The following is a 22567-nucleotide window of genomic DNA, read 5'->3' on the forward strand; positions in this document are numbered from 1 at the left end:
AAACTATTAGAACTGACAAAAAAATCAGTAAAGTTACAGGATACAAAAATCAGTATACAAAATTAGTAGCATTTCTACATGCCAACAGTGAACAATGTGAAAAATAAATTTAAATAGTAATCCCATTTACAATAGCCACACATAAAATTAAATACCTAGAATTTAACTTAACCAGAAAAAGTGAAAGATTTTTACAATGAAAACCAAAAAACACTGAGGAAGGAAACTGAAGAGAACACACACACACATACACACACAAAAAAAAAAAAAAAATGGAAAAAAATTCCATAGTTCATGGATTGGAAAAATCAATAGTATTAAAATGTACATACTACCCAAAGGAATCTACAGATTAAATGCAATCACCATCAAAATACCAATGACATTCTTCACATAAACAGAAAAAATAGTCCTAAAATTTATATGAAACCACAAAATACCTAGAATAGCAAAAACTATTCTGAGCAAAAAGAATAAAACTGGAGTAATCACATTACTTGACTTCAAATTACACTACAGAGCTATAGTAACTGAAACTGTCTGGCACTAGCATAAAAACAGTCTCATAGACCAATGGAACAGAATGCAGAACCTAGAAACAAATTGATACATCTACAGTGAATTCATTTACAACAAAGGCATCAATAACATACATTGGGGAAAGGACATTCTCTTCAATAAATGTTGCTGGGAAAACTGGATATCTATATTCAGAAGAATGAAACTAGACCCTATGTCTTGCCATATACAAAAATTGAATCAAAATGGATTGAAGACTTAAATCAAAGACCTCAAACTATGAAAATACTGCCAGGAAACATTGAGGAAATTCTCCAGGACATTGGACTGGGCAAAGATTTTTTGAATAGTACCCCACAAGTACAGGAAACCAAAGCAAAAATTGACAACTAGGATCATATTAAGTTAAAAGCTTCTGCACCATAAAGGAAACAATCAATGAAGTGACAACATAAACTAAATAATGGGAGAAAAGATTTGCAAACTATCTTTCTGACAGAGGTTTAATAACCAGAATATGTAAGTAGGTGAAACAACTGTAAAGAAAAAATTCTAATAATCTGATTTTTAAATGGGCAAAAATCTGAATACACATTTCTCAATAGAAGACAAACAAATGGCAAGTGAGTATACCAGAAGGTGCTCAACACCATTGACCAGAGAAGTGCAAATCAAAACTACAATGACATATTATCTTAGCCCAGTTAAAATGACTTTTACCCAGAAGACAGGCAATAATAAATGCTGGCGAGAATGTGAAGAAAAGAGAACTCTCATACACTGTTAGTGGGAATGTAAATTAGTACAACCACTATGGAGAACAGTTTGGAAGTTTCTCAAAAAACTAAAAATAGAACTATTATATGATCCTAGCAATTCCATTGCTAGGTATATAGCCAAAAGAAAGGAAATCAGCATATCAAAGAAATACCTCCACTCTCATATTTATCGCAGCACTACTCGTGGTAGCCATGATTTGGAAGCAACCTAAGTGCCTATCAATAGACAAATAAATAAACTGTGGTATATACTCCATATGTATACAAAGGAGTCCTATGCAGCCATAAAAAAGAAAGAGATACTGTCATTTGCAACAAGATGGATGGAACTGTAGGACATTTTGTTAAGTGAAATAAGCCAAGCACAGAAAGACAAACTTTGCGTGTTTTCATTCATTTGTGGGATCTAAAAATTAGAATAAATGAACCCATGGAGATAGAGAGTAGAATGATGGTTACCAAAGGCTGGAAAAGGTTGTTGGGTGGGGCAGGTTGGGAAGTGGGGTTGGTTAAGGGATAGAGAAAATACACTTAGATAGAATAAATAAGATCTAGTATTTGATAGCACAACAAGGTGATGATAGTCAACATTATTTTATCACATGTTTAAAAATTACTAAAATAATAGAATTAGATTTTTTAACACAAACAAATGATAAATAATTGGGCTAATGGATACTTCCTTTGCCCTGATGTGATTATTATGCACTGTATGCCTGTATCAAAATATCTCATGTACCCCATAAATATATACACTCACTCTGTACCAGAAAAAAAAAAAACAAAAATAAAAGTAAAGAAAAGGATAAAAATCATGGGAGGAAGAAAACACAGAAGAAGTTACAAAAATACAGTGTGTAGTAAATTTTTAATCAAGACACCACATTATAAGTGGAGACTAAAAACTTGCTGTTGTTTGTTGTTGCTGTTTAACAGCAGATACACGTATTCTGGTGATGCTACTCTATTGCTTAGTTAGCCTAAACACATTATTTTTCACTATATTAATGGTATATCATAATTGTTTTCTGTTAAGTACTTATGTGTGAATAAGTGTAAGAAAATGATTGTTTATAGATTGCATATGCATTTAGAGTCAGGAATAATGGCAATGCCAAGCAACCACAGATTGTCTAAATGGGCGGCTGAGATAGCAACATCTTTGCTTTCTGATGGTTCAATGTACACAAACCTTGGTTCATGCACAAAATTATTTTAAAATATTGTATAAAATTATCTTCAGGCTGTGTGTAAAGTATATATGAAACGTGAATAAGTTTGTGTTTAGACTTGGGTCCCATCCCCAGGATATCTCATTATGTATATGCAAATATTTTTAAAAAATTGAAATCCCAAACATTTCTGGTCCCAAGCATTTTGGATAAGAGATACTCAAACTGTATTTCATTAATATATCCACATCAAACACATTGAACACTGAATTGTGTTCAGATTATTTCATCTGAGTTTTCACCACAAATTATTTCTCTGTGCAAAATGTCTTCCTAGTTTGCTGAAGATTGACCCCATTGTTTGTTCTTGGTGACCAATTTATGAATTAGTAGAAATATCACCCTCATTAAAACTATGCAAGAGAGAAAGGGCATTTTAAATTTTGTTTCATTTAACTTATCTGTTTTAAAATGATGTGAAGCAGAAGAGGGTATTATTTTAAAATCCAGACTCAGAAGCTATAGGGCCTGGATTCCCATAGTTCTGAGATTTTAAGTTGCTTCTCAGAACCATACTCCATTCATACATAAGACAACGATGATAATATCTTCTATTACACAAGCATATTGTCATTTTCCTAACTGCATTAAGGAAAAATTGTAAATGGATTAAGAAAATTCTTCCTCTTCTTATATTAGTGGAGAAAAACATCCCCTTAGCAGACAAAGTGAGAGGTAAAGGAGCAGAACATAGAACAGGTACAATTAAACATATGACTTTGTGAGAGGCTGAGGTAGCATCCTTGTTTGTGCTTGTTTTTGAAAAATACTTGGATAATATACAGCATACTCTGGTAGATGGTTATATGTATCATTTTATTTATTTGTGCAATGTGATTACTGGATCAGAGATTTTTGACTATTGGTTTGACTGTTGAGGTTTTTCCCCAGGTCATGTTGATGGAAGTGATTTTAAAGTAATATCACATGGAACATTGTCTTTCCACTGGTGGTCTGAATTTTTAAAAATGGCTCCCAAATTTATATAAGGCCATGACTTTTCATCTATATTGTCAATAAACATTCCATTCTAATAGAAAGAGTATTTTATGAGAGTAATTTGTGGGACTACTATAAATCCAATGTCATGATTCACTCCTACCCATTTGCTCCCTCTCCTGACCTGCTTGAAATTTCTGGACCAGAAAGAATCATTGAACATATTGCCTGTAGTAGGTTATCAGGTTCATACCATGAGAGTAGGACTATATTAACTTTATCTTAAATCTGTGAAAGCCTAAAGGCAAGAGCTAAGCTTTAAAGGGTTCAAATTTCCTTAAAGTACAAAAAAAATTAATTGGAAAGTTATACTGTGTGTGTGTGTGTGTGTGTGTGTGTGTGTGTGTGTGTGTGAGCTTTATGCATTCATAGTCCAGTTTCTTTGCAGCCACCTGGATAGAGCTTGGTGAGATAATACTTTTTTTCTTCAACTTCTAAGTTCAGTGGTACATGTGCAGGTTAGTTACAAAGGTGAATGTGTGCCATGGTGGTTTGCTGCACAGATAATTGCATAACCTAAGTATTAAGCCCAGCATCCATTAGCTATTCTTACTGATACTCTCCCTCCCCATATCTTCCCTTCTGACAGGCCCTAGTGGGTGTTGTTCCCCATCATGTGTCCATGTGTTCTCATCATTCAGCACCCACTTATAAGTGAGAATATATAGTGTTTGGTTTTCTGTTCCTGTGTTAGTATGTTAAGGATAATGGTTTCCAACCCCTTCCATGTCACTGCAAAGGACGTTAACTGTGTTCCTTTTTATGACTGCATAGTGTTCCATGGTGTATATATATCACATTTTCTTTATCCAGCCTATAATTCATGGGCATTTAGGTTGATTTTATGTCTTTGCTTTTAAGAATAGTGCTGCAGTGAACACACATGTGCATGTATCTTTATAATAGAATATTTATATTCCTTTGAGTATATACCCAGTAATGAAATTGTTGGATCAAGTAGAATTTCTGACTTTAGCTCTTTGAGGAATTTTCACACTGTCTTCCACAATGGTTGAACTAATTTACACTCCCACCAGCAGTGTAAAAGCATTCCTTTTTCTCTGCAACCTCATCAGCATCTGTTCCTTTTGACTTTTAATAGTAACCATTCTGACTAGAGTGAGATGGCGTCTCATTGTGGTTTTGATTTGCATTTCTCTAATTATCAGTGATGTTCAGCTTCTTTTCATATGTTGTTGGATGCATGAATGTCTTCTTTGAGAAGTATCTGTTCATGTACTTTGCCCACCTTTTAATGGTGTTGTTTGTTTTTTTCTTGTGAATTTGTTTAAGTTCCTTGTACTCTCTGGATATTAGACTTTTGTCAGGTGAATGGACTGCAAAATATTTCTCCCATTCTGTAGGTTCTCTGTTCACTCTGATTTCCACTCTGCACTTTTGCTGTGCAGAAGCTCTTTAATTAGATCCCATTGTCAATTTTTGCTTTGTTGAAATTGCTTTTGGCATTTTCGTCTTGACATCTCTGCCCATGCCTATGTCTAGAATGGTATTGCCTAGATTTTTAAAGGGTTTTTGAAGTTTGAGGTTTTACGTTTAAGTCTTTAATCTATCTTGAGTTAATTTTTGTATAAGGGGTAAGGAAAAGATTCAGTTTCAGTTTCCTGTGTATGGCTAGCCAGCTCTCCCAACACCATTTATTCAGTAGCAATCCTTACCCATTGCTTGTTTTTGTCAGGCTTGTCAAAGATCAGATGGTTGTAGGTGGGCAGTCTTATTTCTGAGGGTTCTATTCTGTTCCACTGGTCTATGTGTCTTTTCCTATACCAGTACCGTGCTGTTTTGATTACTATAGCCTTGCAGTATAGTTTGAAGTTTGGTAGAGTGATGCCTCCAGCTTTGTTCTTTATGCTTAGAATTTTCTTGGCTATTTGGGGTCTTCTTTAGTTCTACATAAATTTTAAAATAAAATTTTCTAATTCTGTGAAGAATGCCAGTGATAGCTTAATGGGAATAGCATTGAATCTATAAATTACTTTGGGCAGTATGGCCATTTTCACAATATTGATTCTTCCAATCCATGGGCATGGAATATTTTTCCATTTGTTTGTGTCCTCTTTGATTTGTTTGAGCAGTAGTTTGTAGCTCTCCTAGATGAAGTCTTTCACCTCCCTTGTTAGCTATATTCCTAGGAAGCAATTGTGAACCTAATTAGGAGTTCATTCATGATTTGGCCTTCTGCTTGCCTCTTGTTGGTATATAGGAATGTTGTTGATTTTTGCACACTGACTTTGTATTCTGAGACTTTGCTGAAGTTGAAGTTGTTTATTGGCTTAAGAAGCTTCTGGGCTGAGACAATGGGGTTTTCTGTATGTAGAATCGTTTCATCTGCAAACAAAGAGAGTTTGACTTCCTCTCTTCCTATTTGAATACTCTTTATTTTCTTCTCTTGCCTGATTGCCCAGGCCATAATTTCCAATAATATGTTGAACAGGAGTGTTGAGAAAGGACATCCTCGTCTTGTGTCGGTTTTCAAGGAAAATGCTTCCAGCTTTTGCCCATTTGGTATTATGTTTGCTGTGGGTTTGTTATACATGGCTCTTATTATTTTCAGTTATGTTTCTTCAATACCTAGTTTATTGAGAGTTTTTAACATGAATGGGATGTGGTTCTTTAACAAAGACCTTTCCTGCATTCTATTGAGATAGTCATGTGGTTTTTGTCTTTAGTTCTGCTTATGTGATGAATCACATTTATTGATTTGTGTATGTTGGACCAACCTTGCATCCTGGAGATGAAGGCAACTTGATCATGGTGGATAAGTTTTTTGATGCACTGCTGGATTTGGTTTGCCAGTATTTTATTGAGGATTTTTGAATCATTCATCAAGGATATTGGCCTGAAGTTTTTGTTGTTGTTGTTGTCGTATCTCTACCAAGTTTTGGTATCAGGATGATGCTGATATTATCATAAAACAATATCCTGAAGGCAGGCTGAAAGGGCTGAGTCGACCAACCCTTAAAAATAGTGGTTTTCCCTACCCCAAGAGGAAAGTTATTTCTAACATTTACATTCAAAATCAAATGTCATTACTCTTTGCACATTATCAGTTATGATTTGAACTACTCTGGAAGAATATGAAAGGAAAATATCATGATTTTTCTGAGTGTTTTTAGTTATCTGAAATCAATTGGGTCTATTTTTCTAAATGTTTTACAGCATTAGGTGCCAGTACTTGCCTTAAGAAACTATATAACCATTTTAGTTCTAATATTATTCAGAATTACCATGTTTATTATTCAATGACTACTGAAGGATGATCTGTCATTAATAGTAATAACAACATTAGGTTTCTGGCTTGCCAAGGTTCTGTTATTGACTGAAAATGTCTTCCTCCTCGTTTGCTTATTTATTTTTTCTAACTCTGGAACAACAGAGAAAACTAAAATTCAACATGGTATATTAATTCAGAAGGAATACTTGAAGAGCATATATCCTAATTTCTATATTTTAAAATAAGAAAATTGAAGTATCTGTGGGTTGAAGAATGTATTTAAACCAATCAACTAATTAGGAATTTTCAGTCATACACAGATATTTGCTTGTGTCTATCAGTTTAACACTCCTTAAAATATATTAGAAGCTCACCTTTATGGCTCTGATTCACTGAAATGAAACTAGGAAATAAAATCTGGAGGTCAAATGGGTTGTCAAGTTTATATTTTTGTTAAGTGTAGGTACTGAGCTTTAAAAACAACTTTAAATATTTTATCTCCTACTGCTAATAATTTCACTACAGGTAGAACTGTTGCCACCAGTAATATAAGCAATACATAATCTTGAAAGAATTAACATTCCTTCACATTTAATATGACCAGTTCCATAAAGAACTCTGTTCCTTTGGCTCCATTTTGTTGATGAATAATGTAAACTTCATTCTTAATTATCAAAATTAAGTTTGAGTGTGCATAGTGAGAAATGATTTCAAGTATTATATTCTCTAGGTAGGAAAAATAGCCTACCATGAGGATACATAAGGTAATTTTAGGTTGGTTGCTTTATGTCAGGGACTGACTGCCAAAGTGTAAACTAAAAATTTATGAAGACTAAATATTGATTCTTAGTATTTGATCATTAATCAAATTAAATTGCATTTATTTTTAAAAATTAAGCAATATATCCTGAGATTTGCTTATGCTTCAAAGTTCTCTATGTTGCAAGGGCTCAATGACTCTACAATTGGTAGCTTTCATAATCAGAGTGAAAGTCAATATACATTTATCTTTCTATTCAACTTTGTTTTACCTATCTACTTCTCATAATAAATAATCCCAAGGCTCAATGATTTAAAGTAATAAATGTTGTCTCTTGGACTGGGAATCAGTAATTCAAGGATGGCTTGACTGAGCACATTTAGTTTATGGTGCCTCATTGATTGCAATCAGTTGTCAGTTGAGACTGCAGACATTTATGTCTCTGATGACTTTCCTGCTTCCAAATTGATTTACTTATGTGACCCGCAAGTTGGTACTGTTGATTGGTGGGAGGCCCTAGTTGCTCTCCAGATTGGCCTTTCCACAGGGCTTCTGGTTATCTTTATAACTTGGCAGTTATCTACTCCTGAGCAAATGATACAAGAACACAGGAGAGGCTGCAAATTGTAGAATAAAAGGGGGAAATTTTCAAAGGGCCACTAATCTCCCAAGGTTCTTAAAATTCAAATTCAAAAACTGACTTTGGCTTTATTTTATGTGCAACATAAGTTTGAATTTGTTAAAGTCTAGAGTACTTTTTGGCCTGAGATTCTGAGCAAGTCTGGAGTCATTGAGCCCTTGCAACACAGAGGACTTTGAAGCATAAGCACAATTTTACTGAGTGGTGTGAAGAAGCAATCAGACACAAATGAGATTGTTGTAGGTAAGAGTTCAGTCATGGAGAAAGTGAAGGGAGAGGAGAGGATGTCTGTGTCCAGTGGATAATTAGAATAAAGCCACAGCTAGAATATATGCAACAATTATTTTACAAATATGATTTTAAAATCACATTTAACACATGAATGCTTCCTTCAATATGTATTATTTGTATGTGGTTTATAAAATTTTTGTTAGCCAATCTCTGAATAAATGATTGATATAAAGGTTCTTTTTAATATGGATATATTCAGACAAACAAGATGTGGTTGTAAGCAAATTAGCCTTTATCTCTGAAGAGTGTTCTGGGATAATCCGAGTAGAAATATTCTATCATGTTGTTATATGCTAGATAAATGTGTCAGATTTTTATTTTAGGGAAAAAAAGTTATTGTAGATAATTTCCTACTATGCTAAAAAGCTTAAACAGAAAGAGAACAATCTATGAAAATAGGAAATTTATGAACAGAAACAGCCAACTGGCACCCATGTTTGGGACTCACATGCAAATCAAGTTATTCTTCACTTTCCAACACTTCCTAAATTCTTTTAAAACCATATTTGAAGCTGGATAACAACTCTATATGAAGACATCAGTGCTATAAATACAGACAGCATTGTGTTGGGTAGAGCAATGCCAGGAATTGACAGGACCAACAGATAAAACCAAAGCAATTAAGTTTCACTTGATGTTGAATCAACACTCTCCTTTATAAACAGCAGTTTAGCAAGAAATAAATGACAATTATACATTTCCAATATATAAACCATGCTGGTGTGGTGAAGTAACAGCATTCTTTTCCAGCTTTCTTTTTACAATGCAATTTGTTGGAGAAAGTTGCTCAATAATTTATAAGTGTTAATTTCAAGATCATGTAAAATTATTTAAAGTCAATTAAAGTTAAGCTAAAGATAATTCATCTTATCTATGAAAGACTTTACAGATAAGCTTTGGTATGTTTTTAAATTAACGCCTTCTCCCTCAAACAAAAAAAAAAAATTCTTCTGGCTGTAGGTGAGCAACTTTTAGTGATGTTTAGTTCTCCTTTCCTGCAGATGGTTTTCTGGACATTCATTATATACTTTAGCAAGACCAGAAAGTTCTATCTTAAGAGCCTCTGATCTTTCTTTTAATTTTTATTTCCTAACCATCACCCCAGAACTAACACAAAATAACTTATGACTACACACTTCTTTCCTTATTTTTACTCTTTCCTTTTAGATATTCAATTGCCCTTTCTTAAGCAAGACATAAGAAAAATATTTTTTATTAAATAATAATGTATTCTTTCTTACAAAGAACAAAAACTTAATTCATAATTTTAAAAACATGCCAGTAAGCTATGTAGAGACTTCAATATAAATGACCATGCACTCACATATACAAACATTTCCCAAGTTTTCAGAATAATAAGACAAGTCAACAACATGTGATTACACCTAGTTTCAGAGTAAATTTTCTATTCTCTTTGTGATTTTTGTCTGTGTGATATTTCTTTCTTTGTTCTAAATGTCCTGTTTATTTCTCATCATGTGACTCAAACGATATCTGGAATTTTTAGTGTTTTACAATTTAGTGTTCAGTATTTCTAGACCTCTCAAGGTAGTTAGTTGCTTCCACATTGTTTCTGGACAAATCTCTATTAGAATTCTCCCAAACTGCAGATAGTTTTCCTTTTAACCAGGAAGTTCTTAGGAAAATTGAGTATCTTTTCATTCCCAGAACCTCTCCAAGTATGTGACACATTATAGAACAGTTACCAAACTCCATAAGATTGCGTAGTTTATATGTTTGGTTATTCTATGTATCTTCAGATCTAGAAGAGAGCATAAATCATCTTAAGACCTCAATAAATAATTACTGAATGAATTTAATAAAGCTGAGAAGTTGTTACCCTTTTCTGGACCAGCAAGTCATTTTCCCTTACAGTGACCTTTGTTATCTGATTGTGGCTCTGCCGAATCATGCAACTGATCTTTGCAGTTTGTTCCCAAGGTAAACGTTTAAAATTGGTGAGGTTCATTGATGATGTTGCCTGGGTTACGAACTAGAAATGTCCCCACAATCATCATTTGTAATCTTCACAGACTCTAGATTTGTTCTGATTATCATGTATTCATATCCAGTGTCCACTGTAAATCCCTTGATCTGTTAGAGGCACGTACCTTGTACTGACTGCCTCATTGAACAAATCTCCCCCGTGTACTGTCATTTAAAAGCCCGAGTACACTACATAGTGAAAGGCTGGGTTCTTGTTAGGACACAAATTTACAAGCTGTGTGGACTTGGGTAAGTTATATTATATCTTTGTCCGTTTCTTTATTTGAAAATAAGATTCATAAGTGACTACCCAATAGCACTGCTATAATGTTAAATGAAATTACATGCAATGTTTTATTCTAATACTATTGTGATCTAAAAGTAAATGTTAGTTATCTCCATGCTTTTAATAAAGGAGTTTATAAGCTAAAATATACTATACAAATACAAAGTATTATTACATGTTGAGTTCATTCTCATGAACTTCTTGGGGAGGGCTTAGAAGAAACATTTTTTCATGTAGGGACAATTACCATGTGGTTATATAGATCTGAAAATGACAAGGTAGGCATCTTTTGTTTCATGAAATATTGAAAATGCTGCCAAAAGAATTAGCCAGTATTAAGGGGCCATAGTCAAACAGGTAATGCTCCTCTGTCTCTTTTGTAACTTGACATTTTATTTTGGAGAGTTGCTAGACATTTAATGGATAATGGCGATAAAAGATTTGTTTTACAAAGACTGTAAGGCAGCCTCTATCAGAACCAAGACAGCATGAAGGAGAAATTGAGAACTCAGTGGTGGGCCCCAGCGGCCAGGATTTTAAGCTGTCCAAACTCCTTTCTGCAGTCTTTCCATCTGCCAGTCTCCCTCTTTCTTCAAGTCTCCAGGGTCTTCATGCTAGGTCTTGGATTCGTAAATTACACAACTTTTGTGCCCCACCTGACCTCAGCCTTTCTCAACAACTTCCCTTTGTGCCCTTCTTGCTCCCTCACTCCCTTTCCAGTTTCTATCTCAATCCCATTAATGCTTTGTACTCTCTGAATTATTCTCCCCAAAACCACTTATGGAAATCTTACCTTTAGTAATATATTCCAAAACCTCTACCAAGTGCTTTCCTTTCGTTTTCACGAAGACCTTTTACATATAATGCAATGGATCAAATTGACTATAATCAGAGAAAATCACTAGACAAGAGAATTTGGAAGAAATGTGACTGCACACTTCAAATAATATCAGATAATTATCAAATAGCTGGAATTTATGTCTTACAAATACGATAGTTTGCACATTTAGATTTGTAAAAATAAGATGGTACTCACGTTTAAATCTATAACTCAAGGGAAATAATTTTTGTTTTTAGTGGAAGGTGGTGATCAGAATCCTTATCTTTCCTCTATTAGATATTCCATTGACCTCCTGTCTTTTATAAAAATGATCATTTCCCCACTCAATTGCATTTGAGACTGTCATAAATCAAGTGACTATGTATGCGAATTTGTTTCTGAATTACATAATATGCCATTGGTCCATGTATCTGTACTTGTGCTACTAGTACTCTGTCTTAATGACTTCAGCATTATAGTGAGTTTTAATACTTGGTACTGTAAATCCTACAGCTTTGTTCTCCAATATTTTTCAATGCTAAGTGTCTTTATGACTCATTAACTTTGGGTAACCAAAATTTCTTAAATAGAACACACACATGCCAACACATGCATAAGCACTAACATAAGAAAATAAAGATTAGTTAGTTTTATTTGAATTAGAAACTTTTGTTTAAACAAAAGCTACAACTAAGATAGTTCAAATCATAAGCCACAGACTAAAGGAAGATATTTGTAAAACATTTGACAATTGCCTTATCAAGAACATGTAGAGAATTCATACAAGCGAAAAAGGAAAAAAACAGTCAACCTAATTACAACAATGGAAAAAACATTCGAAGGAGATTATGCAAAAGATGGGATCAAAGTGGCTGATAAACACATGCAAATAAGCTCAATATCTTGTTATTAAACAAATATAAATTAAAAACTGCAATGAAATAGTATTACGCAAACATAATAGATAAAATTGAAAAAAGCTGAGAATACAGATAATAGGTGAGGATATGAAGCTGACGGGAGTATGATTTGATAAAACTCATTTGGAAAAATATTTGACAATATCTACTAAAGGAAAACATGTGTGTACCATACAGCCCAATAATCCCACTCTGGGGTATATATCCAAACACACACACATACATACATACATACACACACACACACACACAGAGTGAATAACAACAGTGTTTACTAAAAGAGGTACAGAGAAAATGTTCATAGTTTTACTTATAATGGTTCCAAGTTGAAAATAATAAAAATTCTTATAATTAATATAATGATTAAATTAATTGTTTCTGTGTGTATACAGTGGAATACTCTGCAGTTATTAACAAATACAAACTTCTTCACATGCAGCATGGATGAATCTCATAAGCATAATGAGTGGTGAAAGAGGTTAGACATTAAAAATATTTATTAAAATATTTTACATTAAAAATTAGACATTAAAAATTTCACTTATTTAAAATTTCACTTATTTACATTAAAAATTAGACATTAAAAATTTCACTTATTTAAAGTTTAAAAACTGATGAAACTAATCCTAGTTATATCAAGATAGGTTTTACTTTTGGGGTCTTCAGACTAAAAGGGGTGCAAGGGACCTTCTTGGGTGTTGGAAATCATCTATATATTGATTTTGGTAGTAGTTACACTAGTATATACATAGCTGTAAATGAATCAAACTATACACTTAAGACTTGCATGCTATGTTATATGTAAGTTACACCTCGGTAACTTTTTTAAACAAATAACAGATTCACTGAGGTGAGGAAGATTAAAAAGAAGATGTATTTTCTTTGGTTAAGGCAAGGAAGGGACTGTTCTTCATGTAAGTGCTGAGAAGGTCATGGTCTAACAATTGAATCAATGAGAGTGCATTCCCCAGGGCATGCCATAGGGCAGTACCCAGCTGTCCTCAGTCTTTTCCCTCATCTTTGATCTTTACTCTCACAAAATATTAACCTTTAGTTGTTTATGATCTACAAATTTGTCAACAAGAAATACAATCTGAAATTAAATGGTAAAGAAATACATTTAAATAATGTATCAAGTTGCTGGTATTATTATCTAAAAATATTTTAAGAGTATTGGCTTAAGATTGCCATTTGTGTATAAAATAATTGTCTTAAGAAGGAGTTAGGCTAAAGCCAATGGAATAATGCTTCTTCTTCTGTAATACTTCTGTTCAGAAGAGCTACCTTTACCTGAGTTCAAGCAGCTATGGAATTCCTTGGCTGAAATGGCCTACTTAGTTCCTAGATTTGCAATCCTCCAGGCGGTAGAGAATAATTTATTCCATTGGAACACTGGGATAAGATAAGTCCCAGAGGTTGGACTAGGGCTTAGTATCTCAGTCTGGATCTACAGGGTCTTTTATCCTGGACCCATTTATATTTCCACCCTCACAGCCTCTGTTCCAGCTCTGAGCTATGCTCTACAATTCTAATCTTTATGTCTACATCTTTCTTACATCAGTAAGATTTGCTATTTGCCAAATGCTCTATTTCCTGCAGTTTTCCATCCCTTCAGCCCTACCCAATTTCGACCCATACCTCCAGGAATTATCCAAGGGCCCAAAATCTGTACTATTATAATTCTGGGGCAACAGAGATACCTTCATAATTTCCTGTATTCAATCCTCATTCTAAAATGCTTAATTTACTGCTGATGTTGAATAATTAACTTTTACCTTCATATTGTGACTCAGTCACCCCAAGTGACTATTTAGACCTCAAGCAGACAAAAATAATGACCTCTTGTTTTTTTTTTTGTTTGTTTGTTTTTTTGCAGCTTCTTTTCTCTGAGAAGGTGTAACTTCGAGTATATGCATTTTACCTATTCATTGACCTCAAGCCAAAACATGGGCTGAAAAATCTAAGGTCCTTTCTTAGCAGTTTCCCTTAGCATAGTTGCCCTAAACTTTGATCAATCAGAATTTATTGGATTTGCCAACATGCAAAGTAACCATAATCCCAGGTGACACCGATTATCCCATTATCATTCTCAAGAGATCATAATGAGTTTTCTTCTGGATGCTTTTAGTACTTGCACAGAAAATAAGTTCTGGGATTAATTTACCTAGATTTGGTGTTATATCAAAATCACAGGTAAATTACAAATTAATCATATTTTCCAAATAAAATGGAAATTCTGAGAAAAGCAAGATAATATTTTACATAAATTATGTTTTTACGTGTAAATTCAACGAAGTATTGGATTTGTATATAAGAAAAAAAGAAGGCTTGAAAGACAAAATCTAAATTATCAGTACCAATTTTTATCTGGTGGAAAACAAATAAATTTGGGAGGGTAGTTCTTGAGCTTTTCATAACAGCTTTTTTGAGGTACAATTGAGGTACATGTAAGTGTACAATCATGAAAGCATCATAACAATCAAGATAATGAGCACACATCACCCCAAAAAAGTGTCCCTCAGAAAATGTAAAAACAGCAGTATAGATAGCCTCATAATGAGGACTAATATGAATAATAAAATGTCAGAGTATAGGTATATATATATGTGTTTACACATGTATGCAAAATATATAATGTAGAGATAAATATATGTAAAGTATATATATACGGATGTGTATAGTATATATATAAATGTGTGACTATACGTTAATCTACTTTGTGTCAGAACCTCCTTTTCTATTGAAACATAGTATGTGTATGTATTAATGGGGCACATGTGATATTTTGTTACATCCAAAGAGTGTGTAATATTCAAATCTGAATATTTGGGTCGTCCCTCACCTGGAGTATCATTTCCATGTTTTGAGAACATTTCAAGTCCTCTCTGCTAACTATTTGGAAATACACAATACGTTGTTGTTAACTATAGTCAGCCTACTCTGCTATTAAGCATTGGAATTTATTTCTTCTATCTAGCTGTATGTTTGTACCCATTAACCAACCTCTCTTTATCCACTCCCATGTGCCTTAACCTACACACACACCCTTCCCAGTATCTGATATCTATCATTCTACTCTCTGTCTCCATGAGATCAACTATTTTTCAGCTTCTGTATATGAGTGACAACATACAATATTTGTCTTCCTGTGCCTAGCATATTCACCTAATCTAAGGACCTCCAGTTCTATCCATGTTGCTGCAAATGCATGATTTCATTACTCTTTATGGCTGATAGCATTCTGTTGTGTATATATGCCACATTTTCTTAATCCACTCATCCATTAATGAGCACTTAGATTGATTCCTTATCTTGATTATTGCAAATAGTGCTCAAATAAACATGGGAGTATGGGTATTCCTCTGATATACTCATTTATTTTCTTTTGGATATATACTCAGTAGAATTACTAGATTGCATGGTACTTCTACTTACATGTTTTATAGGAATCTCCATAATGTTTTCAATAGTGGCTATACTAATTTATACTTTCACCAACAGCATATAAGAGCTCTCTTTTCACTAGCATCCATAACTAGCCTCTGTAATTGTTTGTCTTTTAATAATAGTCATTCTAACTGGGGCAAGATAATATCTCATTGTTTTAATTTGCATTTCCCTGATGATTAGTGATGTTGAACATTTTTTCATATATTCTTTGGCCATTCTTATGTCTTCTTTTGAGAAATATCTGTTCATGTCCTTTCACACTTTTTAATAGGATTATTTGTTTTTTCACTGTTGAGTTGTTTGTATTTCTTACATATTCTGGATATTAGTCAAGAATATTCGCAAATATATACTTCCATTAAACACATTGCCATTCACTCTGTTGATTGTTTTCTTTGCTGTGAAGAAGTTTTTAGTTTAACATAGTCCCATTTGCCTATTCTTGTTCTTGTTGTCTGTGCTTTTGAGGTCTCAATAATAAAAGCTTTGTCTAGATCAATGTCCTGAAGTTTTTCCTATGATTTTTTCTAATAATCTTATAGTTCCAAGATTTGTGTTTAAGTCTTTAATCTATTTTAAGTTTATTTTTGCATTTGGTGAAAAATAAGGGTTCACTTTCATTCTTATGCATATGAGCATCCAATTTTTTTGCACCATTAATGAAGAGGATGTCCTTTTTCTAATGAATGCTCTTGGTGTCTTTGTCAAAAGTCAGTTGGCTGTATGTATGCGGGTTTATTTCTTGGTTCTCTCTTCCATTTTATTGGTTCTCTCTTCTATGTATCTATTTTTATAGCAATACCTCGATTTTTATTTACTAGAGACTTGTAATATACTTTGAACTCAGGTACTATCATGACTGGTTTTATTCTATTTGCTCAGAATGGCCTTGGCTATTTAAGCTATATTTGGTTCCATTTAATTGTAGGACTTTTTTTCTATTTCTGTGGAAAATGACACTGGTATTTTGATGAGAACTGTATGAATCTGTAGATCACTTTAGACATTATGGTTATATTAACAAAATTAACTTTTCTAATTCATGAGCATGGGATTACTTTTAGTTATTTGTATCCTTTTCAATTTTTTTCATAAGACTTTTGCAGTTTTCCTTGTAAAAGTTTTTCACCTCTTTGGTAAAATGTATCTTTAGGTATTTTATTTGAAACACTACTGATTTTTGCATGTTGATTCTGTATCTTGCAAAGTTACTTAACTTACTTATCAGATCTAAGAATTTGGTGGAATCTTTAAGTTTTCTAGATATAAGATCATTATCATCTGCAAAGAGTGAAAATTTGACTTTCTGTTTCCCAATTTGAATGCCTTTTATTTCTTTCTCTTACATGATTTCTCTTGCTAGAACTTCCCAGCACTATGTTAAATAAGAGTGCTGAACATGGACAATGTTGTCTTGTTTTAGGCCTTAGAGGAAAGACATTCAGCTTTTGCCCATTTAGTGTGATGCTAGATGTGGATTTGTCATATATGGCCTTTATTATGTTAAGTTATGTTCTTTTTTTTTTTTTTTGATGGAGTCTTTCTCTGTCACCCAGGCTGGAGTGAAATGGCATGATCTTGGCTAACTGCAACCTCCACCTCCTAGGTTCAACTAATTCTCCCACCTCAGCCTCCTGAGTAGCTAGGACTACAGGTACATGCCACCACGCCTTGCTAATATTTTGTATTTTTAGTAGGGACAAGGTTTCACCATGTCGCCCAGGCTGGTCTTAAACTCACGACCTCAATTGACCTGCCCGTTTCGGCCTCCCAAAGTGCTGGAATTACAGGTGTGAGCTACCATGCCTGGCCGAGTTAGGTTCTTTCAATGCGTAGTTTGTTGAGAGTTTTTTGTTAGGAAGAGATATTAAATTTTATCAAATGCTTTTAAGGAGTCTATTGAGATTACCATATGGTTCTTTTCCTTTATTTTGTTAATGTGATATGTCACATTTATTGATTTGCATATGTCGAACCATCCTTGCATCCCTGCTATAAATCCCACTTGATCATTGTCTATTATATTTTACATGTGCTGTTGGATTTGGTTTGTTAGTATTTTGTTAAGGAACTTTGAATCTATGTGCATCAGGGATATTGGCCTATAGATTTCTTCTTTGTTGCATCCTTGTCTGGTTTTGGTATCAGAGTAATGCCAGCCTCTTAGAATGAATTAGGGCAACTTTACTTTTCTTGAATTTTTTTTGGAATAGTTTGAGAAGAATAGGTGTTAGTTCATATTTGAAAATTCGGTAGAATTCAGCAGTGAAATCATCTGATCCTGGACTTTTCTTATTGGTAGAGTTTTTCTTACAATCCAATGTCATTACTCATTATTGGTTAGCTTTGGTTTCTATTTCTTTCTGGTTCAATCTTGGTAGGTTGTATGTCTCTAGGAATTCATTCATTTTCTCTAAAATTTTCAGTTGTTAGTATACAGTTATCCATGATTGTCTTGTGGTCTTCTGTATTTCTCTAGTGACAATTGTAATATCTTCTGTTTTTCTGATTTTATTTATTTGGGTCTCTTCTTTTTTATCTTGGTTACTTGACCTACTGGTTTATCAGTCTTGTTTACATTTTCAAAAAATCAACTTTTTTTATCCTTTGTATTATTTTTTAAAGTCTCTATTTTGTCCAGTTCTGCTCTAAACTTTGTGATTTCTTCTACCAGTTTTGGGTTTGATTTGTCCTTTTTTTTTTTTTTTTTTTTTTTCCATTCTTGAGGTGCTTTGTTAGAGTGTTTATTTAAAATCTTTCTTTTGTTTGAGGTAGTTGTTTGACACTATAAATTTGCCTTTTAGCACTGCTTTTGCTGTATCCCCATAGGTTTTAGTATGCTGTATTTCCATGTTTGTTTGTTTAAAAAAATGTTTGATTTACTCCTTAATTCCTTCCTTGACCCAGTGGTCATTCAGGAGTCTGCTGTTTAATTTCCACATTTTTTACAGTTTCCAAAGTTCCTCTTGTTATTGATTTCTAGTTTTATTTCACTGTAGTAAGAGAAGATACTTGACATCATTTCAATGTTTAAAAATATGTTGAGACTTGTTTTGTTTTCTAACATATGGTCCATCCTAGAGAATGTTTCATGTGCTGATGAGAGGAATGTGCACTTTGTAGCTGTTGGATAAAATGTTATATAAATGTCTGTTAGGTTTCTTCAGTTTAATATTCATTTTAAATCCAATGTTTATTTGTTAATTTCTATCTATATGAGCTGTCTAATGTTGACAGTGGGGTGTTGGAGTCCCCACTATTATTGTATTGGGGTTTATCTCTCCCCTTAGATATAATAATATTTGCTTTATATATCTGGGTGCTCCATTGTTGGGTGCATACGTTTAGAATTGTTACTTTTTCTTGCTGAATTGATTCCTTTTTTCATTACATATGACATTCTTTGTCTGCTTTTGCTATTTTGAACTTAAAGTCTGTTTTATCTTATATAACTATAGCTATTTCTGCTTGGTTTTGGTTTCCATTTGTGTGGAATATCTTTTGATATCCCTTTACTTTCATTCTATATCTGTCTTTATAGGTGAGATGAGTTTCTTATAGATAGAATATAGTTGGGTTATATTTTAATCCATTTAGCCACTCTATATTTTTTAAGTGTAAAATTTAATCCATTTATGTTCAATGTTATCATTGATATGTCATTTTGTTAGTTAATTTCTGGTTGTTTTGTATATTTTTTGTTTCCTTTTTATCTTATTGTTTATCATTGTGGTCAGCTGGTTTTACGTAGTGATAACATTTGAGTTTTCTCTCTTCCTTATTTGTGTTTGCTCTACCAGTATGTTTAATACTTTTGTGTGCTTTCATGATGGTAGATATCTTTTCACTTCCATGTGTAGGACTCCTTTAAGCATTACCAGTAGGGCCAGTCTAATGGTAGCAAATTCCCTTAGCTTTTGCTTGTCTGGAATATACTTTTTTTTAATCTTTCATTTATGAAGGGCAACTTTCTTGGTTATAGTATCCATAGGTGGAAGTTTCTTTCTGTTTTTTTTTTTTTTTTTTTCTTTCAGCACTTGTTAAATATATCGTCTCTGGCAGCAGCAGCTAGGTGCAACAGACACTTCAGGTGGGAAATGTCAATGTGGCTCCAGAGATGTGGATATGCAAGGACTGTTGGGACCCTGTGCAGAATGCAGCCTGGTTGGGAATAGGATCTCTTTAAATAAAGGACCCTTCTGTAGCTGCCTAGCACTCAAGGGTGTGTGAAACCCATGGGACCCACCGTGAACTCTCCTCTCGAACTGTGCCTTTGGGCAGTCTCCAGGCAACTCTTTGGTAGCCTCGGGGAGGAGGGGTCTGTGAGGGTCTAGAGGCATCCCAATGGCTAGGATGCAGAAGTCCGTGATGAAAATGTGCATTAGTGGGGGTCACTCTCTTACCCTTTCCATACATTAAGGAGTCTTTCCAGGCTCCCAGACAATCTCAACTGAGCAGACTGCCTTATTTTTCTCTCCCTCCTTGCTTTAGGTGTTTCATGTCACTTATCTGTTGAATACTAGATGGTCTATTTGGAATTTAATTATCTACTCCTTATTTTTGTTCTTCTTTGTGGAGAAGGCAAGTGCCAGATGCTTAGTCAGCTATCTCTCTTGAAGTCCCTCCCCTCAGAATCTTCCTTTTATTTTACCTTTTTTTTCAGTTACCTCAGGGTTAATATTGTCTGCTTTACTAGATTTTTTGAGGATTAGCAAGAAAAAGGGATTTTTATCATCTGTGTCACCATATTACGATAAATCTTCAAATGTGAGGCTATATGAACATTTGGAGCGAGAGAGAAAGGCAAGGAAATAGACAAAAAAGAATGATAAAGGTGAGATTGTTTACATGTGTATGTTCTCTGAAAGAATTGATTTAGAGAGTTCTCTTTCATATTGAGCATGTCTGGCAGTCAACATGGGAAGCGTGAGAGCAGTGGTAAACTACATCATTGGGGGGAAAAGCACGAGTAATTGTCTGCCCTGTATTATTCTGCACAAATCTGGCAACTTGTCTTCAAAAGTGCTTGCTTTTGTAAAATGAGGGCCAAACTGTTAGCCTTTTTTGCTTCTCACACAGCAGGATTAATTCAGAAATAAACTTCGCAGATGGTGAAAAGAAGGTGCCAACCAAATTCAATAATCTATACTTATTAATATCCTAGAGTTAACTAGTTATATTAACTAAAAAGAAAGGAGAGGGTATATTAGCTCTGATTTGTTTGACTCATAATCACAACCGTGATTAGCAAGATGATCAGATATTATGGAATGTCTCTAAGTCACTTACATAAATTAGTAGTACCAAATTACTCCTCTTCTTTGTAGCTGATGGAGAGTTTAAATATAATCTTTCCGTTTCTTATATTAGTTTCCTCTTGCTACTATAACAAGTTATCATAAATTGAATGTTCTAAAATAAATATAGGTTTATTATCCTACTGTTCTGGAGGTCAGAAATTCAGATAGGTGTTCCTGGGCTAAAATCAGGATGTCAACAGGGAAACTCTATGGGGAGAATCTGTTTCCTTACCTTTTCCTACTTCCAGAGGCTATCCATATTCTTTAGCTTGCAGTATCTTCCTCTGTCTTCAAATTCAGCATGACTGGTCAAGTCTGTCTCATGCTCATCACTGACATTGACTCTTTTGACTTCCTCTTCAACATTAAATACCCTTGTGATTATATTGGGTCCACCCAGATATTCCAGGAAAATCTCCCTACTTTAATGTTAGCTATTTAGCAGTTTGAATTCCATCTGCCACCTTAATTCCCTTATGTCACACAATATAACATATTCAAAGGTCCAGGGATTAAAACAATTTATATTTTTGAGAGTCTACTATCCTTCAAACAACAGTTCTGCCTTCCTATCTGGGTCCTAATGACTAACACATTAAACCTTGTTTGGATCCTAAAGGTTTCTTTTAGGGAAAATATTGCAAACACATGTAAAAGTGGTTTAAATAAAGTTTATTATAAGATGTTATCCCATGAATTGAGAATAATCTAAAATTATGTTATTTTTCTTTTCAGGGATGGAAATTAAACACCTCTTGTTTTTGGTTGCTGCTACTTGCTTACTGCCTATGTTGTCCATGAAAGTATGTGAGGGTTGGGTTTCATAGTTACTTTCTAAATAAAGATAAGAGCTAACACTTTAACAGAATTCACGTCAGAGGCACTGTTGTGAGACTGCTACACCCATTACTCACTTTGTTTTCACAATAGCCCTGTTAGAAAAGTATTCATCTTAATACCATTTTATAAAGGAGAGAACCAAAGAATAGGGAAGTTGAGTCATATGGCCAATGTCTGAGGACTAGGACATGGCAGTGCCTGAAATTATACCTAATCAGTTAGCTCCATGGGTCCATATCTATTTCACTGTGGCCTCTCTGGATAATATAGGAAAAAAGCTGAGAATGCATATGAGCAATATAATTTTTTACTATAACAATAATTTAAAGCATCAAAATTAAATGTAAAATGGAAAGGTGCCAACAGCACAAAGAGCGACATGAGGAGCTGATTAGCAGTTTGAATTCCGTAGGCTACCTTAATCTCACTAATAATTAAAAACAATAACTTTAACAGTCACAAAACAGAAGTAGAACACCCAATGACATAATATTCTATGATCAGCCAATAATA

General features: G+C 33.8%; 1 protein-coding gene across 3 annotated transcripts in view; it reads left to right on the forward strand.

Annotated features, from left to right (window-relative positions):
- Positions 1 to 3904: 3904 nt before the first annotated feature.
- Positions 3905 to 22567, forward strand: part of CRISP1 (cysteine rich secretory protein 1) — a 47122-nt gene continuing 28459 nt past the window's right edge. For 2 of the 3 annotated variants that reach the window (XM_023213092.1, XM_023213090.1), the window contains exons 1-2: positions 10581 to 10687; positions 21950 to 22017. In XM_023213092.1, the coding sequence (XP_023068860.1) occupies positions 21952 to 22017 (66 nt within the window). In that variant the 5' untranslated portion in view covers positions 10581 to 10687; positions 21950 to 21951. Of the gene's footprint in view, positions 3988 to 10580; positions 10688 to 21949; positions 22018 to 22567 lie in introns of those variants that run through there. The other variant, XM_023213091.1, reaches the window with a different exon arrangement.

The sequence above is a fragment of the Piliocolobus tephrosceles genome, chromosome 5 (genome assembly GCF_002776525.5).
Source record: "Piliocolobus tephrosceles isolate RC106 chromosome 5, ASM277652v3, whole genome shotgun sequence".
In the NCBI taxonomy this organism is placed as follows: domain Eukaryota; kingdom Metazoa; phylum Chordata; class Mammalia; order Primates; family Cercopithecidae; genus Piliocolobus; species Piliocolobus tephrosceles.